Genomic DNA, 18,638 nt, shown 5'->3' with positions numbered 1-18,638 from the left:
ACCTGAGGGTCCTTGTGCATGAAACACAAATAATATGCAGATACGGCAAGTAACCAGGAAGGCAAATGGAATGTTGGCTTTTATTGTAAAGGGGATGGAGTATAAAAGTAGGGAAGTCCTTTTACAACTGTACAGGTGAGGCCACACCTAGAGTAGTGCATACAGTTTTGGTCTCCTTATTTAAGGAGGGATATACTTGCATTGAAGGCAGTTTAGAGAAGGTTCATTAGGTTGATTCCTGAGATGAAGGGGTTGACTTATGAAGAAAGGTTGAATAGGTTAGGCCTATACGCATTAAAGTTTAGAAGAATGAGATGTGATCTTATTGAAACATTCAGAATAAGGGGTCACCCATTTAAAACTGAGATGAGGAGAAATTTCTTCTCTGAGGATTGTAAATCTGTGGAATTCTCTGGCCTAGAGAGCTGTGGAGGCTGCGTCATTGAATATATTTAAGGTGGAGATAGACAGACTTTTGAGCGATAAGAGAGTGAAGGGTTATGGGGAGCGGGCAGGGAAGTGGAGCTGAGCCCAAGATCAGATCAGCCATCATCTTATTGAATGGCGGAGCAGGCTCGAGGGGCCAAATGGCCTACTCATGCTCCTGTTTCTTACGTTCTTATGAAGGTATTCTGTAGCATTTTCTGAAGCAATGGCCTCAACTCTGCTCTTCTGCCTCTGTACTGGCCTTCACACCACCATCTTTGTAGTGGTTTTATTTCCCCTGGGCAGTATGGGGTGGAGAGGGATATAAAGCAGAACACATAACTATACACACCCTCAGCGTGAGTAGCAATGCAGCACCCGGAGAGGCGAGGCCAGAGTTAAAGGACGGGATGAACCCGAAGACTGACGGAGCTGCAGCTATGTGGATCTCGACAGTGACCGAGGCCTATGCAGGTAATTAACTGGGAACCATATTGGAGGAAGAGAAGGCCACTACAAGGAATTCTCCTTCTACTGGGGGAAATCCAGGATCACTAAAGACGCAATAATTTGAAACCTGTAAAGCTCTGATTGGACCCCCTTGATGACAAGTCTTAATTGCTGATTGGTGCCCTTGGAGGATAAGACACAAGCAGCAGATTCTCTTTGCAAAGTGTAATTCCTGCCATTCTGACCGTTGACTCGACAGATCAGACCGCAGTTGGAACAGACAGAGGTCACTCTCACGGGTTAAGACCTTCTCCCAGCCACCAAGTTCCGAACTCCTCCCCCCAGCCCCAGTTTCTGATCTTCTCCCCGCTATCCAAGCTCCTGACCTCCTCGCCTCCCAGCCTAGGTTTCTGACCTCCTCCCAACACCTAAGTTCCTGACCTCCTCCTCCCTTACCATCATCCCCCCCAGGTTCCTGACCTCCCCTGTCCAAATTCGTCCCCCACGGATTCACGACCTTCTCCCCCCCAAGTTCCTGATTCACCCACCCACCCGCCCAGCCATAGATGGTGAATTGTGTGTGGGTCACGGATTGTTAACGGGTTTCTTGGGTATGAAGTGAACAGTGACAAGTGTCGAGACTTCCGGATTTCGTCCAGTCTTACCATTTGGATCATGTTCTCGCTCCCAACACCCCTTTAGACCTCATTCTTCTTTAGATTACATTCTTCCACTATGCTCACTGTGCTCTCTGTACTCTTTACCTCACCCACCGAGATCCTGGGTCCTTCTCTCCACCTCTCTCTCCCGATCATCCCCCTCTCTCTCCGACCCCCCTCACTCTCTCTCTGACCCTACTCTCTCTCCGACCCCCCCTTTCTCTCTCCGACCCCCCCTCTCTCTCTCCAACCGCACCCCCCCCCCAACCCTACTCTCTCTCCGATGCTCCTCTCTCTCTGACCTCCCACTGTCTCTCTCCGACCCCCATCTCTCTCTCTCTGACCCTACTCTCTCTCCGAACTCCCTCTCTCTCTTTCCGACCCCCCCTCTCTCTCTCCGACCGCCCCCCTCCCCTGACCCTACTCTCTCTCCGATGCTCCTCTCTCTCTGACCTCCCACTGTCTCTCTCCGACCCCCATCTCTCTCTCTGACCCCCTCTCTCTCTCTCTCCGACCTACCCTCACTCTCTCCAACCCTCCTCTCTCTCTCTCACTCTCTCTCTCTGACCCCCCATCTCTCCGACCCCCCCTTCTCTCCGACCCCCCTCTTCCTCTCTCTCCGACACCCCTCACTCGCTCTCTGAGCCCCTCACTCACTCTCCGATCCACCTCTCTCTCTCCGATCCCCCCCTCTCTCTCCGACACCACCCTCCCCCTCCGATCCGCCCTTCTCTCTCCTACCAATCCCCCCCCTCTCCGATCCCCCTCTCTCTCTCCGACACCCCCCTCTCTCTCCAATCGCCCTCTCTCTCTCCTACCAACCCCCCTCTCTCTCCAATCCCCCGCTCTCTCTCTCCGATCCCCCCCTCTCTCTCCATCACCCCCCTCTCTCTGATCGCCCTCTCTCTCTCCTACCAACCCCCCTCTTTCTCCAATACCCCCCTTTCTCTCTCTGATCCCTCTCTCTCTCTCCCCATCCCCCTCTCTCCCCATCTACCCCTCTCTCTCTCTACCATCCCCCCCTCTCTCTCTCATCCCTCTCTCTCTCTCCCCATCCCCCTCTCCCCATCCCCCCTCTCACTCTCTCTTGACCATCCCCCCCCTCTATCCCCCCATCTCTCCCTCGCTCTCTCTCCCATCGCCCCCTTTCTCTCTCTACCATCCCCCCCTCTCTCTCTCTGATCCCTCTCTCCCCCCATCCCCCCCTCTCTCTCTCCAATCCTCTATTGTCGCCACAGATCCAGTGAGGGGCCTTCTCCCAAGAGGCTGACATTGTGCGGCCCACGCTGCACTGCAACCCTAACCGCATGTGTGGCTGGACCTCGGTGATAGCGCGCACGCGCAGATAGTCACTTCGGATCACTGATACCGTCTCCTAGGGCAACGGCGGGCAGCAGGCCAATGGTTTCAGCAGCCGAGTGTGGTAAGCACTGAGCTCCTGGCAGGGCTAGGGATGCTGGCCGGAGCAGTGAGGGGTAGTAGGAAACATGGCCGTCATTTTCCAGCATTCCCCACCATGATTATGCCCGAAATCAGGCCGGATAGTGGAGGAGAATCCTGACCAGAATCCAAATTATTGATATCAGTTAGAAAGAGTAAAGGCCCCGCCAAAAGTTCACACCACTCAGGACTTTCCCGTGTCCCAGATTTCCCTCGCTAACATGTACCCACCGCTTTCTTTCCTTCAGGCTAGTTTTTAAACTATTTCTAGGTTTAACTTTAAATTCACTTTCTTTTAAGCTTATTTAGCAGCCTTCTTTACAGCATTTTATCAGTGCCTTTTTGGATATCTTAAGGCTTGGTAGTATGAAGATTGAATGGTCGCCCTATAATGATACCAGAACAATACTGACTCAGTAGAGTTGATTTTGACCTTTGGTTGCACTACAGCTCCTCCTGGCCCACAAGGAATGCTCTAAAAAGCACTTACCTGCTGGAGCTGGCTGCTCCAGTCTTCCTTTCACTGCGGTGTTTTCCGAGCCCTGGGAAACCTGGTCAGGAGCAGTTACATTTGAATCAGGCTCCAAACTGCACTGTGGGAGCCTGATTTAAATATTATAACAAAGTGAACGCATGCCATGCAACCCGCTGCTGCAGAAATGGCGGTAGGAGCGTAAATGAGTTGACGGCACAAATCATTACAAATGGGTATGATTTGGTGGCCATTACAGAAACGTGATTGCAGGGTGGCCAAGACTGGGAATTAAACATACAGGGGTATCTGATGATTCGGAAAGATAGACAAGAAGGGAAAGGAGGTGGGGTAGCTCTGTTAATAAAGGATGATATCAGGGCAGTTGTGAGAGACGATATTGGCTCTAATGAACAAAATGTTGAATCATTGTGGGTGGAAATTAGAGATAGTAAGGGGAAAAAGTCACTGGTGGGTGTAGTTTATAGGCCCCCAAATAATAACTTCACAGTGGGGAGGGCAATAATCAAGGGAATAACGGAGGCATGTGAAAAAGGAACGGCAGTAATCATGGGGGATTTTAACCTACATATCGATTGGTCAAATCAAATCGCACGGGGTAGCATGGAGGAGGAATTCATAAAATGCATATGGGATTGTTTCTTAGAACAGTATGTTACAGAACCTACAAGGGAGCAAGCTATCTTAAATCTGGTCCTGTGTAATGAGACAGGAATAATAAACGATCTCCTTGTAAAAGATCCTCTCGGAATGAGTGATCACAGTATGGTTGAATTTGTAATACAGATTGAGGATGAGGAAGTAGTGTCTCAAACGAGCATACTATGCTTAAACAAAGGGGACTACAGTGGGATGAGGGCAGAGTTGGCTAAAGTAGACTGGAAACACAGACTAAACGGTGGCACAATTGAGGAACAGTGGAGGACTTTTAAGGAGCTCTTTCATAGTGCTCAACAAATATATATTCCAGTGAAAAAGAAGGGTGGTAAGAGAAGGGATAACCAGCCGTGAATAACCAAGGAAATAAAGGAGAGTATCAAATTAAAAGCCAATGCGTATAAGGTGGCCAAGGTTAGTGGGAAAATAGAAGATTGGGAAAATTTTAAATGACAGCAAAGAATGACTAAGAAAGCAATAAAGAAAGGAAAGATAGATTACGAAGGTAAACTTGCGCAAAACATAAAAACGGATAGTAAAAGCTTTTACCGATATATAAACGGAAAAGAGTGACTAAAGTAAATGTTGGTCCCTTAGAAGATGAGAAGGGGGATTTAATAATGGGAAATGTGGAAATGGCTGAGACTTTAAACAATAATTTTGCTTCGGTCTTCACAGTGGAAGACACAAAAACCATGCCAAAAATTGCTGGTCACAGGAATGTGGGAAGGGAGGATATTGAGACAATCATTATCACTAGGGGGGTAGTGCTGGACAGGCTAATGGGACTCAAGGTAGACAAGTCCCCTGGTCCTGATGAAATGCATCCCAGGGTATTAAAAGAGATGGCGGAAGATATAGCAGATGCTTTCGTTATAATCTACCAAAAGTCTCTGGACTCTGGGGAGGTACCAGCGGATTGGAAAGCAGCTAATGTAACGCCTCTGTTTAAAAAAGGGGGCAGACAAAAGGCAGGTAACTATAGGCCGGTTAGTTTAACATCTGTAGTGGGGAAAATGCTTGAAACTATCATTAAGGAAGAAATAGCGGCACATCTAGATAGGAATAGTGCAATCAAGCAGACGCAGCATGGATTCATGAAGGGGAAATCATGTTTAACTAATTTACTGGAATTCTTTGAGGATATAACGAGCATGGTGGATAGAGGTGTACCGATGGATGTGGTGTATTTAGATTTTCAAAAGGCATTCGATAAGGTGCCACACACAAGGTTACTGCAGAAGATAAGGGTATGCAGAGTCAAAGGAAATGTATTAGCACGGATAGAGAATTGGCTGGCGAACAGAAAGCAGAGAGTCGGGATAAATGGGTCCTTTTCGGGTTGGAAATCGGTGGTTAGTGGTGTGCCACAGGGATCGGTGCTGGGACCACAACTGTTTACAATATATATAGATGACCTGGAAGAGGGAACAGAATGTAGTGTAACAAATTTTGCAGATGACACAAAGATTAGTGGGAAAGTGGGTTGTGTGGAGGACACAGAAAGGCTGCAAAGAGGTTTAGATAGGTTAAGCGAATGGGCTAAGTTTTGGCAGATGGAATACAATGTCGGAAAGTGTGAGGTCATCCACCTTGGGAAAAAAAACAGTAAAAGGGAATATTATTTGAATGGGGAGAAATTACAACATGCTGCGGTGCAGAGGGACCTGGGGGTCCTTGTGCATTAATCCCAAAAAGTTAGTTTGCAGGTGCAGCAGGTAATCAGGAAGGCGAATGGAATGTTGGCCTTCATTGCGAGAGGGATGGAGTACAAAAGCAGGGAGGTTCTTCTGCAACTGTATAGGGCATTGGTGAGGCCGCACCTGGAGTACTGCGTGCAGTTTTAGTCACATTACTTAAGGAAGGATATACTAGCTTTGGAGGGGGTACAGAGAAGATTCACTTGGCTGATTCCGGAGATGAGGGTGTTACCTTATGATAGATTGAGTAGACTGGGTCTTTACTCGTTGGAGTTCAGAAGGATGAGGGGTGATCTTATCGAAACATTTAAAATAATGAAAGGGATAGACAAGATAGAGGCAAAGAGGTTGTTTCCACTGGTTGTGGAGACTAGAACTAGGGGGCACAGCCTCAAAATATGGGGGAGCCAATTTAAAACCGAGTTGAGAAGGAATTTCTTCTCCCAGAGGGTTGTGAATCTGTGGAATTCTCTGCCCAAGGAAGCAGTTAAGGCTAGCTCATTGAATGTATTCAAGTCACAGATAGATAGATTTTTAACCAATAAGGGAATTAAGGGTTACAGGGAGCGGGCGGGTAAGTGGAGCTGAGTCCACGGCCAGATCAGCCATGATCTTGTTGAATGGCGGAGCAGGCTCGAGGGGCTAGATGGCCTACTCCTGTTCCTAATTCTTATGTTCTTATGTTCTTATGTTACACAGCAGGTTGGGGGGAGCTTTCCCCAATCTTTTTAATTTATACCCCCAACGCCCCTGGTTTTTAATCTATCGTAAATAGATGTTACCTAAGATTGGTCCATAGGATTTTAATTTAGCAGAATAGAATTAATGTTACAGGAATAACAATAAGCTCCATGATGGGTCACTTGATAAATGCACCCCATAGTTGGACAGAGCCATACGGATTAGAAAGGTTTTCAAAAGGAACTGGGTGTTATAATGCATGAATCTTTGAAAGTTCATGACTAATGCCACTAGGAATAAAGGAACATAAGAACAGGATTAGGCCATTCAGCACCTTGAGCCTGTTCTGCCATACAATTACATCATGGCTGATCTGTACTTTAACTCCATTTACCTGCCTTGGTTCTGTAACCTCTAATACCCTTCAGTTTTGAAATTTTTAATTGCCCCCCCCCCTGCTTTTTGGGAGAGAGTTTCAGATCTCCACTACCCTTTGGGTGAAGAAGTTCTTCTTGACATTATCCCTGAATGACCTAGCTCTAATTTTAAGGTTGTACCCCCGAGTTTTGTACTCCCCCATCATAGAAACAGCGCGATAGGAGGCCATTTCGGCCATCGTGTCCACGCCAGCCGACAAAGAGCCACACGGCCCTCGGTCAACAGCCCTGAAGGTTACATATAAATCTATGAACAATGAACAATGGCAGAAAGGTAAAGAGCACCCAGTCCAACCAGTCCGCCCTCCACAACTGCGACACCCCTTACACTAAAACATTCTACATTCCACCCCAAACCGAGCCATGTGATCTCCTGGGAGAGGCAAAAACCAGTTCAAAACCCAGGCCAATTAGGGAAAAAAAATATCTGGGAAACTTCCTCTCCAACCCATCCAGGCAATCAAAACTAGTCCAGGAGATCAACCTGGCCGAAATCAGAAGAAATCGTTTCCATCTGTCTACTCTATTGAATCCTATAGTGATCTTAAACTCTTCGATTAGATCACCCTTTAAATCCTTTATATTCAAGAGAACACAAGCCTAGTCTATGCAACCTGTCCTCATAATTTAACCCTTTTAGCCTCGGTATAATTCTGATAGGCAATTGAAAAAGCAAATAGAATGCTAGGGTATATTGCTGGGACAATTAAATACAAGACTGTTCCTGTACAAAGCCTTGGCTAGGCCTAATCTAGAATATTGGAGCCTATTTTAAATCCCAGTGGAAAGCCAGTGGGAGCGGGCAGAAATTCTGCCAGAGGCCTGTCAGATTTTAATTGGGAGGGAAATATGGGGATTGTAGCCCAGGGCAGTAGAGTCCTGGAGGGTTATTTTGGCCAAAGGGTGAAAATAGGTGCCAAATAAGAAACAGCTGTTTGAAACTTTGGATTTAACAGGCAAGGGGACCCCAAGCAAGGTGCCCATGACCAAGCACTTATTTTCTCCTGGCGACTCCTATTAGGTGTCCAATAAGGTGGGGGAGCACAGCACTTACTCTTTTTCGGTGACGTCCTCTCAGAATTTCTGGAGTAAATGTTTGAGTGTTGGTCTCAACAAATTATCCCAGAAAATCTCCCGATGTGACTAAGGGGTGCTCTTTTAGTTTCAGTAGCAATGATCATGAAATGGTGAGTATCCCTTTAAGTAGCGCCTGAAATCAACATCAACACCGTGTTTACTCCCAAATAGCTGGTTGCTATTACAAGAGGGCATTAGTTGATGCACTAGCCACCAAAATGCTGTGCAGTCTCTTTAATGAGCATTAGCAGACATTTTACGTCTGCTAGGATGGCTGTTCCTAGCTCTGGCTTCAACTCCTTTACCAAGACAGTGTCTTGCACTAAACACTGGCTAAAGCAGCATTTTAGCTTAAGATCCCATCTTGGCCACCACTTTACCTCTTTAGTATCTAAAGTGCTCAGCAAAAATCACGCCCCCCCCCCCCCCCTGGATTTTCCTTGTCTGGCTCGGAAGACAACTCCTGCGCTTCTGGCTCCACTAAGGAAAACTCTTTTGACTTGCCTTCGAGGGCATCACTGGCTTCCCGACAGTTTTACCTGGACGGGGGGGGGGGGGGGGGTGGGGCCACAGTGGGCCCACTCAGGAGTGGGTTAACGTGCCATTGGGTTTACGCTAGAGTCTGAAGGGAGCCCCAACTGCCGCCAAAACCAGGAGAATCAGTGGAAATAGAGCTGCTCCATTTAACTGCTCTAACTCTCCTTTCCTGCCAATTGATGATAGTTAAAATTCCTCCGGCTGTGTCCAGTATCATTCCCATCACAAGGCCAGTGATTATAGAGGTCCTGGAAAAGATTCAAAGGATGACCACTACATTGATATCTAGTTTAATGGCCCTCAGTTACTATTATAGGCTTCGAGAGCTGGGTCTTTTAACTCTAGAAATCATAGACTTTATGGAGATTTGATTGTGTTCTTTAAAATAGAGAAAGGATTATATTCCGTCAATGTGACTATTTGAATTAGCTATGTTAGGAAGAAGTAGGTGACATGAGTATAGGACTAGGTTAGAGGTCAGGAGGTACTTTTTTCCAAGGGTCATCAATCTCGGGACAAAATTTCCAGCTCTTACAGTAAGTGTGGATTCATTGCAAACATTCAAAAAAGAGCTGGGTAAATTTTTGAGTGTGGTCAACATAATTCCTTATCGAAGAAGGTAGGTGGCATCGAGGGACTAATCACCATGATATCCTGGAACTTGTTTGATCGCTTTCAAGGATCAGGGTGGAAAATTGAAACCTGCCACTGTGTGCCAAAATTGGCTTTGGTTTCTGTCATGAGATTTTTTTGCCTCTCGAAGGAAATTGTGTAACTGGTGGGTGAAGGAGAAATCATTATGTAAGGAAATTAAATCATGACAGTATAGAATATACTCGATGGACAAGCTGGCCTTGTCCTTCATTTTCATATGTTCATGTGTAAGTGCACTTGTATGGATGGACATTGGGTACTATTATGGTTGTGTTCAGCTGTAAGGCCTCCATGGTTGAATCGGCTGCTGATGCATGAAGAACAGCATTTTCACGAAGTACTACAGAGTAGCCAATGCTCTTGAAATTATATCATTACATGACTGTCTGCAAGAAAGGAGAAGAAAAGTTGGAGGAAGAAAATACGATAAAGAAAAGAAAGACTTGGATTTATTTGGCGCCTTTCACGACCACCAGATGTCTCAAAGTGCTTTATAGCCAATTAAGTACTTTTACAGTGTAGTCACTGGTGTAATGTAGGAATGTTGTAATAACAGGATAATTCTGAAATCTCAATAGCTTTTTTATCGTCCCATTAATGAACTGAAAGCTAACCAAGCTAACAGCAATCCAGCCACCCAAGGACTTCCCATGAACCCATGAGCAGTCTAATCGGAAGTTTCATGCTGGGAAATTCTTCTCTGCTAATAGTGAGGTTGAGAGATTGCAAATTCAAATAAAAGAACATTTTTCAAAACTGAAATCTTTTAATGCTCCCACTAATTATTTGTGGCTGCGTGTTCCCTTTAATGGGCTGCGCGGCCCATCCAAATTTCCATTGATAAGCCACTGAGCAGCTTAATGGGAACATTGCTTTCAAAGTGTGGGAGCTCACCAATACCTCATCACTAGTGCCACTTATTTTTAGACTTGATGAGTCACCCACTCACTATAAGCTCCATGTTTTGTCACCATAGCATATGATACATGAATCAACAGAAATATTATGTAAATGCAATGAACAATTTATGTCCCTTTCTTAACTGTACCAATTAATAAATTACAATCATCAAGTCTCCCACTGTCAACATCCTGGGGGTCACCATTGACCTGAAACTCAACTGGACCATCCACATAAATTCTGTCATTACCAGAGTAAGTTAGATCTGTGTATTCTGTGTTGAGTGGCTTGCTTGTTGACACCCCAAAGCCTCTCGCCACCAACAAATCACAAGTCAAGAGTATGATGGAATACTTCCACTTTCCTGGATAAGTGCAGCTGGAACAACACTGAAAAAGCTCAACATCATCTAGAACAAAGCAGTCTGCTTGGTCAGCACCTCTAGCTTGAAAATCCATCCCCTCTGCCATCGGCGGAACATCACTGCAGTGTGTACTCCCTAAAGGATACATTGCTATAATTCGTGAAGACTTCTTCAGCAGCACCTCCCAAACCCTTGATCTCCACCATCCTGCAAGGGCAAGAGCAACACCATCATCTCCCAGTGTTCATCAATGTCACTATCCATCCTGACTTGGATATATTTCACCGTTCCTTCATTGTCACTCGGTCAAAGTCCTAGAACACCCGACCTGACAATATTGTGGGAGTGCCTTCACCAAACAAATTGCAGCGGTTATAGAAAGCCCACCACCAGCTTCATGAGAGCAGTAATTGCTGGCTTTGCCAGCAATGCTCACATTCCAAAAATGAATATATTAAAAAAAAAAGAAAATTGAGATATTTTTTGTCTTACCTCAGCTTCTATCCAAGTTAGTTTCATGGGGAAGAACTGATAACAGGATGATAAGTAATTATAATGAGTCCATCCAGGTAGACAGGATTGCTTGTAGTTCTGAACTGGTACTTCAGAATGAGAATCGGGCATTACGCCAAGATAAGGATACATCGGAGCTGCCACTTCAGGGTAAGGCGGAGGTATAGTTTCAGGATGAGATTCCATTTTAGGATAAGGCGAGGGTTTCATTTTAGGATAAGGCAGAGGTTTCATTTTTAAATAAGATGGAGATTCCATTCGAGGATAAGGTGGAGATTCCATTCTAGGATAAGGCGGAGATTCCATTCTAGGATAAGGCGCTGGTTCCATTCTAGGATAAGGCGGAGATTCCATTCTAGGATAAAACGGTGGTTCCATTCTAGGATAAGGCGCTGGTTCCATTCTAGGATAAGGCGATGGTTCCATTCTAGGATAAGGCGGAGATTCCATTCTAGGATAAAACGGTGGTTCCATTCTAGGATAAGGAGGTGGTTCCATTCTAGGATAAGGCGGTGATTCCACATTAGGATGAGGCAACGGTACCCTTTTAGGATAAGGCAAAGGTACGACTTCTGAGTAAAGTTGAGATGCTACTTCACGATAAGGTAGTGATATTATTTCTTGATGAGGAAGTGGTGCTACTTCAGGATTAGGCAGAGATATCATTCCAGAATAAGGTGGAAATGCTACTTTAGTGTATGCCGGTGGTATCACTCCAGGATGAGGTGGAGATACCACTTCAGGATGATGCTTAGGTGCCACTTTAGGATAAGGTGGAAACATTTCAGGGTAAGGTGGATACATCACTTCTGGATTAAGTGGATACATCACTCCAGGATGAAGCTGAGGTACCACTTTAGGATAAGGTGGATACATTTCAGGGTAAGCCGGAGACATAATTTCTGGATTAGTTAGAGTTATCACTTCAGGATGAGGCTGAGGTGCCACTTTAGGATAAGGTGGATACATTTCAGGGTAAGGTGGAGACATAATTTCTGGATTAGTTGGAGATATCACTTCAGGATTAAGTGGTGATATCACTTCTGGATTAGTTGGAGATATCACTTCTGGATTAGTTGGAGATATCACTTCTGGATGAGGCTGAGGTGCCACTTTAGGATAAGGTGGTAACATCATTTCAGGATAAAGTGGTAACATCATTTCAGGATAAAGTGGTGACATCATTTCAGAATAAGTCAGAAACATCCCTGCAGAAGAAGGTGGAAGCATCACTTCGGGTGATGACGGAGACGCCACTTCAGGGGAAGGGGGAGGTGCCACTTCAGGGGAAGGGGGAAGTGCCACTTCAGGCGAAGGGGGAGGTGCCACTTCAGGCAAAGGGGGAGATGCCACTTCAGGCGAAGGGGGAGGTGCCACTTCAGGCAAAGGGGGAGACGCCACTTCAGGCGAAGGGGGTGATGCCACTTCAGGGGAAGGGGGAGGTGCCACTTCAGGCGAAGGGGGAGACGCCACTTCAGGCAAAGGGGGAGACGCCACTTCAGGCGAAGGGGGAGGTGTCACTTCAGGGGAAGTGGGAGATGCCACTTCAGAGGAAGGGGGAGGTGCCACTTCAGAGGAAGGGGGAGGTGCCACTTCAGGCGAAGGGGAAAACGCCACTTCAGACGATGTCGGAGCCATGACTTCAGGTGAAGGGAAAAACGCCACTTCAGGCGATGTCGGAGCCATGACTTCAGGGGAAGGGGGAGGTGCTACTTTAGGTGAAGGGGGAGATGCCACCTCAGACGAAGGGGGAGGTGCCACTTTAGGGGAAGTGGGAGGTGCCACTTCAGGCAAATGGGGAGGTGACACTTTAGAATTATGCGCTGGTTCCACTTCAGGCGAACGGGGAGGTGCCACTTCAGGTGAAGGGGGAGGTGCCACTTCAGGGGAAGGGGGAGGTGCCACTTCAGGGGAAGGGGGAGGTGCCACTTCAGGGGAAGGGGGAGGTGCCACTTCAGGTGAAGGGGGAGGTGCTACTTCAGGGGAAGGGGGAGGTGCCACTTCAGGGGAAGGGGGAGGTGCTACTTCAGGTGAAGGGGGAGGTGCCACTTCAGGTGAAGGGGGAGGTGCCACTTCAGGCGAACGGGGAGGTGCCACTTCAGGTGAAGGGGGAGGTGCCACTTCAGGGGAAGGGGGAGGTGCCACTTCAGGGGAAGGGGGAGGTGCCACTTCAGGGGAAGGGGGAGGTGCCACTTCAGGGGAAGGGGGAGGTGCCACTTCAGGTGAAGGGGGAGGTGCCACTTCAGGGGAAGAGGGAGGTGCCACTTCAGTTGAAGAGGGAGGTGCCACTTCAGGGGAAGAGGGAGGTGCTACTTCAGGCGAAGGGGGAGGTGCCACTTCAGGCGAATGGGGAGGTGACACTTTAGAATTATGCGCTGGTTCCACTTCAGGCGAAGGGGGAGGTGACACTTCAGGCGAACGGGGAGGTGACACTTCAGGCGAACGGGGAGGTGCCACTTCAGGCGAAGGAGGAGGTGCCACTTCAGGCGAAGGGGGAGGTGCCACTTCAGGCGAATGGGGAGGTGCCACTTCAGGCGAATGGGGAGGTGCCACTTCAGGTGAAGGGGGAGGTGCCACTTCAGGCGAAGAGGGAGGTGCCACTTCAGGCGAAGAGGGAGGTGCCACTTCAGGTGAAGGGGGAGGTGCCACTTCAGGCGAAGAGGGAGGTGCCACTTCAGGTGAAGGGGGAGGTGCCACTTCAGGCGAATGGGGAGGTGACACTTCAGGCGAAGAGGGAGGTGCCACTTCAGGGGAAGTGGGAGGTGCCACTTCAGGGGAAGTGGGAGGTGCCACTTCAGGCGAAGGGGGTGATGCCACTTCAGGGGAAGTGGGAGGTGCCACTTCAGGCGAAGAGGGAGGTGCCACTTCAGGGGAAGTGGGAGGTGCCACTTCAGGCGAATGGGGAGGTGACACTTCAGGAGAAGTCAGAAATACCCCTGCAGGCAAAGCAGACAACATTTCCGGATAAGGAGTAGACATCACTTCAGGATAAGGCAGAGGTGCCTCTTCAGGATATGGCGATGATGCCACTTCAGCATAAGACAGAAATGCCTCATCGGGATACGGTGAAGACACCACTTCAGAAGGATGAGATAGTGCTTTAGGATAACTCTGTTGCTCTATTTCATGATTACGGACAAGGACCAGTTTAGGATCAGTGATTGGGACTATTTGAGGATCAAGAAGAGAATCCACCATGTGATTAAAAGGATGTATCACTGCAGGAAAAGGATGGGATACTTTTAGTTTCTCATTATCAGGAATAGGAGAAGATACTCCTTCAGGAAAATGCTGAGGGTAACTTTGTTTGTTGTCTGCATATTCATGATAAAGTACTACAGGATAAGGATTTGGTGATACTTTATGATATGGATGCTTTGCTTGTTCAAGATCATGATGAGAATTCTCACGTTTCTCGTTCTCTGGATAAGGTTGGTGTAATGATTGTCGCTTCTTCAACACAACCGATAAGTTCAGAATATTGGAAGCTGTGGTCAAATTAGATAAACAAGCTGAAATAATCACAAGTAGAAATCGCCACAAATATTATCACTTATGTCCTAAAGTAAAGCTTAGGCTAATATGACTTAATACCATTTTGAAACACCTGCAGAATGTCAGTCACAGAGACAACAGGAACTGCATATTAAAAGGGGAATCAACATTTTAGCTGCAAGAAAAATTATAGATAATAGATGCAACTTTTTGATTGTTCATGATTAAACATTTATTAATAGCATAATTGAGCATTTAATAAAGTCTAAAGCATATTTCATATTACTTCTAGAAAACACAATATCATTCAACGAGTTCAAGGGACACATACAACATGCACACAGGCACTTGCATTTACACAGATACACTTCTGTTTATTTATCATTAGTAATTAAAGTTTAATTGAGTTGAAGGAGTTAGTCAATTAAGTGATTTGAAAACAGGATGTGTTCTTTATTTAACAGGGTGTTTTATATTTAATATGCCATTACACAATCAAACTTGGATCAAGGTTGTGGTATTAAAATATAAAGCTTAATGTTTTCATTTCAATGCAAAGAGCATTTAGAATAAAAGCCCGAAATTAGCGATGTATGCAGCTTGTGGAAATATAGACATTGTTAGTTATCAGAGAAAAGGTGTGAATCTGAAAAGGGCTAAAAATAAGAATTAATATAAAATGGTAAATAAACTAAACCATTATTTCCTCTAAATATTTAAATGAAAAATACTGACGAGCATGTCTTCTATAACTAGTGCCAAACCAGTTAGGATTAATGGGCTAGATTTTGCTGTGACAATAACTGTGATGCTAACAGCGTTCACCAATACTAATATATAAATCGAACAGCAACTTCCAGCGCATGCACATGTGCAGTTAAATGCGAAAATCTGGAAATTGCTGTCCGAGATGTGCCTCTCATCCGTACGTGGCGCGAAAGAGGCATCTCGCTGTCCGGCGCCCTATTCAAATGTATTGAATGGCTTGAAGTTCCTGTACTGACATTGTAGACACGGACTAAACTCGCCACACAAAATTAAGTCTAATCATTCCAGGCTAATACAAAAGCAAAATACTGCAAATGCTGGAATCTGAAATAAAAGCAGAAAATGCTGGAAATCTCAGTGGGTCAGGCAGCATCTGTGGAGAGAAACAGAGTTCATGTCTAAGTATTCTTTTAACAGTATGGTAGGTCTTACTTACTGCCAAACAACCTCTCTGGCACTGAAAATTCACTATTTAACAAGGGTGGAGTCCTGTATCTTCAGATTTTAATAATTGTTGGAGTTTTCTTTTCAAGTAAATACATTTATTTACAGGTTGCCCTGTAGAGGGTCCTGTGCCATTTGTACCTCCAACTGACAGGAACTTGCCATGCAAAACCCCATGGAAAGTCTATAGACAAGGATATACCGATGGATGTGGTGTATTTAGATTTCCAAAAGGCATTTGATAAGGTGCCACACAAAAGGTGACTGCAGAAGATAAAGGTACGCGGAGTCAGAGGAAATGTATTAGCATGGATAGAGAATTGGCTGGCTAACAGAAAGCAGAGAGTCGGGATAAATAGGTCCTTTTCGGGTTGGAAGTGGGTGGTTAGTGGTGTGCCACAGGGATCGGTGCTGGGACCACAACTGTTTACAATATACATAGATGACCTGGAAGAGGGGACAGAGTGTAGTGTAACAAAATTTGCAGATGACACAGAGATTAGTGGAAAAGCGAGTTGTGTAGAGGACACAGAGAGGCTGCAAAGGGATTTAGATAGGTTAAGCGAATGGGCTAAGGTTTGGCAGATGGAATACAATGTCGGAAAATGTGAGGTCATCCACCTTGGGGGAAAAAAAAACAGTAAAAGGGAATATTATTTGAATGGGGAGCAATTACAACATGCTGCAGTGCAAAGGGACCTGGGGGTCCTTGTGCATGAATCCCAAAAAGTTAGTTTGCAGGTGCAGCAGGTAATCAGGAAGGCGAATGGAATGTTGGCCTTCATTACGAGAGGGATGGAGTACAAAAGCAGGGAGGTCCTGCTGCAACTGTACAGGGTGTTGGTGAGGCCGCACCTGGAGTACTACGTGCAGTTTTGGTCACCTTACTTAAGGAAGGATATACTAGCCTTGGATTGGGTACAGAGACGATTCACTACGCTGATTCCGGAGATGAGGGGGTTACCTTATGATGATAGATTGAGTAGACTGGGTCTTTACTCGTTGGAGTTCAGAAGGATGAGGGGTGATCTTATAGAAACATTCAAAATAATGAAAGGGATAGACAAGATAGAGGCAGAGAGGTTGTTTCCACTGGTCGTGGAGACTAGAACTAGGGGGCACAGCCTCAAAATATGGGGGAGCCAATTTAAAACCGAGCTGAGAAGGAATTTCTTCTCCCAGAGGGTTGTGAATCTGTGGCATTCTCTGCCCAAGGAAACAGTTGAGGCTAGCTCATTGAATGTATTCAAATCACAGATAGATAGATTTTTAACCAATAAGGGAATTAAGGGTTATGGGGAGCGGGCGGGTAAGTGGAGCTGAGTCCACGGCCAGATCAGCCATGATCTTTTTGAATGGCGGAGCAGGCTCGAGGGGCTAGATGGCCTACTCCTGTTCCTAATTCTTATGTTCTTATGTTCTTATGTCTCATCATCATCATAGGCAGCCCCTCGTAACGAACAAACTGCTGGAACCCTTTATTCGTTGCTCACAACAAATTCCAGCCCATTGACTTCACCAGTAAGCATTTTTGGCAATGCACTGCAATGAAAAAGTAAACAAAAAGCGGCACAACAAACCATGATTGTTATATGACGACAGCAGCTAGAGCATACATTACACCTCTTACTAAAAAAGGGGGGCAGGTACAGACACGATGGGCTGAATGGCCTCCTTTGTGCCATGAAATTCTATGATTCTATGATAAATAAGGTCTCAGGCAGCTTACAAATATTTAAAACAAATAAATCCTCACGGATATATGGTATTTATCCTACGCTGGTAAAACACAAGGGGCTAAAAATTCGGGTGATTTGCACCACCCGTTAACTGGCAAAAAATAGCAAAAAGACAGCGGCCTCTGCTCATTTGCCAGGTGGTGTTGGGTCCAGCTGCATCCACGATTTTCCAAGGTCCGGCAGTACTGCCGGTAAGAGCGATGGCCCTGCAAATTTAAATTAGGGAGAGGTAACGTCACCTCAACGAAGTTCAACCATAGCACTGAGTTCAGTGCTGCATCCCACGCTCACCACGAAAACCTGCTGTCAGCATCTCTTAAAGGGACACACATATCTTTCAGGTTAGTTTGCTGTTAAGCTTTTGGACTGGGTCTTTTTGATTTTAATGAAGTAATGGCTTGTTGCAATACATGTTAAAAGTTTTTTTTTAAGTGTTTAAGGTGTGCTGCTGGATGTTTGCAAGGCCTTGAATGGTAAAGGAAGCCCTCTGAGAAGACAGAAAATGTTGGAAATACTCAGCAGGTCAGGCAACGTCCTGGCCCCTGTGGGTAGAGGACCTCTCTTGCAGTGTTGACCCCCTGCACAAAGCTGGAGTGCTGCGTGCAAGACCCTGGGTGCCCCTTCCCTGGCTTGCTGAGCCATTTATGCTGGTGCTGAAGCTCTTTTTCCATTTTTTTAGATGCAGAAGGGAATTCAGCTTTAAGAGCTGAAGGCTTCCATTTCTTTTTAATGTTTTTTTTTAAAGGCTGTAAGGGCTGAAAACTGCATTGTTTTACATCATTTTTATTTTTATCCATTCAGAACACATTGCCCTTTTAATGCTTTGCCCTTTTAATGTCCCACAATGCCTAGCAAACTCGTTGCCTCGATTCCAGAGACTGTTGAAAGATGGAACACTGCTTCTGGATGCCAACTTCGTTACCAATGCCTGTACTAATGCCACCATGAGGGCGTTACATGGTGAGTTAGTGCTGGGTTAAAAATCATTAGTCACCAGCGCAAATTTTTCTCTCCAATCGCCTCGACCATTTCCAGCTGCTGTTAACTGGAGGCCATGGTTACACCGGCAACTTTCGTGGCAACCACAAATTTCTAGGCCAAGGGATCAGTTAGTTATAAATGAGTGAGATGGTGAATGCTGGGAAGCACCTGTTAGACATTAAACATGGTGCATCTTTTTACAAAAACGATAACAAAACAGACA

The 18,638-nt window shown here is 46.0% G+C and overlaps 1 protein-coding gene across 1 annotated transcript in view; it reads right to left on the bottom strand.

The window, feature by feature from the left end:
* LOC139281479 (brevican core protein-like) overlaps positions 1–11,518 on the bottom strand; it is a 32,798-nt gene extending 21,280 nt beyond the window's left edge. The window contains exon 1 of the mRNA XM_070901650.1: positions 10,968–11,518. Within this exon, the coding sequence (XP_070757751.1) occupies positions 10,968–11,486 (519 nt within the window). The 5' untranslated portion in view covers positions 11,487–11,518. The remainder of the gene's footprint in view (positions 1–10,967) is intronic.
* Between the last annotated feature and the right edge of the window lie 7,120 nt (positions 11,519–18,638).

Source organism: Pristiophorus japonicus, chromosome 15 (genome assembly GCF_044704955.1).
Source record: "Pristiophorus japonicus isolate sPriJap1 chromosome 15, sPriJap1.hap1, whole genome shotgun sequence".
Lineage (NCBI taxonomy): Eukaryota > Metazoa > Chordata > Chondrichthyes > Pristiophoridae > Pristiophorus > Pristiophorus japonicus.
This window is presented reverse-complemented; position numbering and strand designations above follow the sequence as displayed.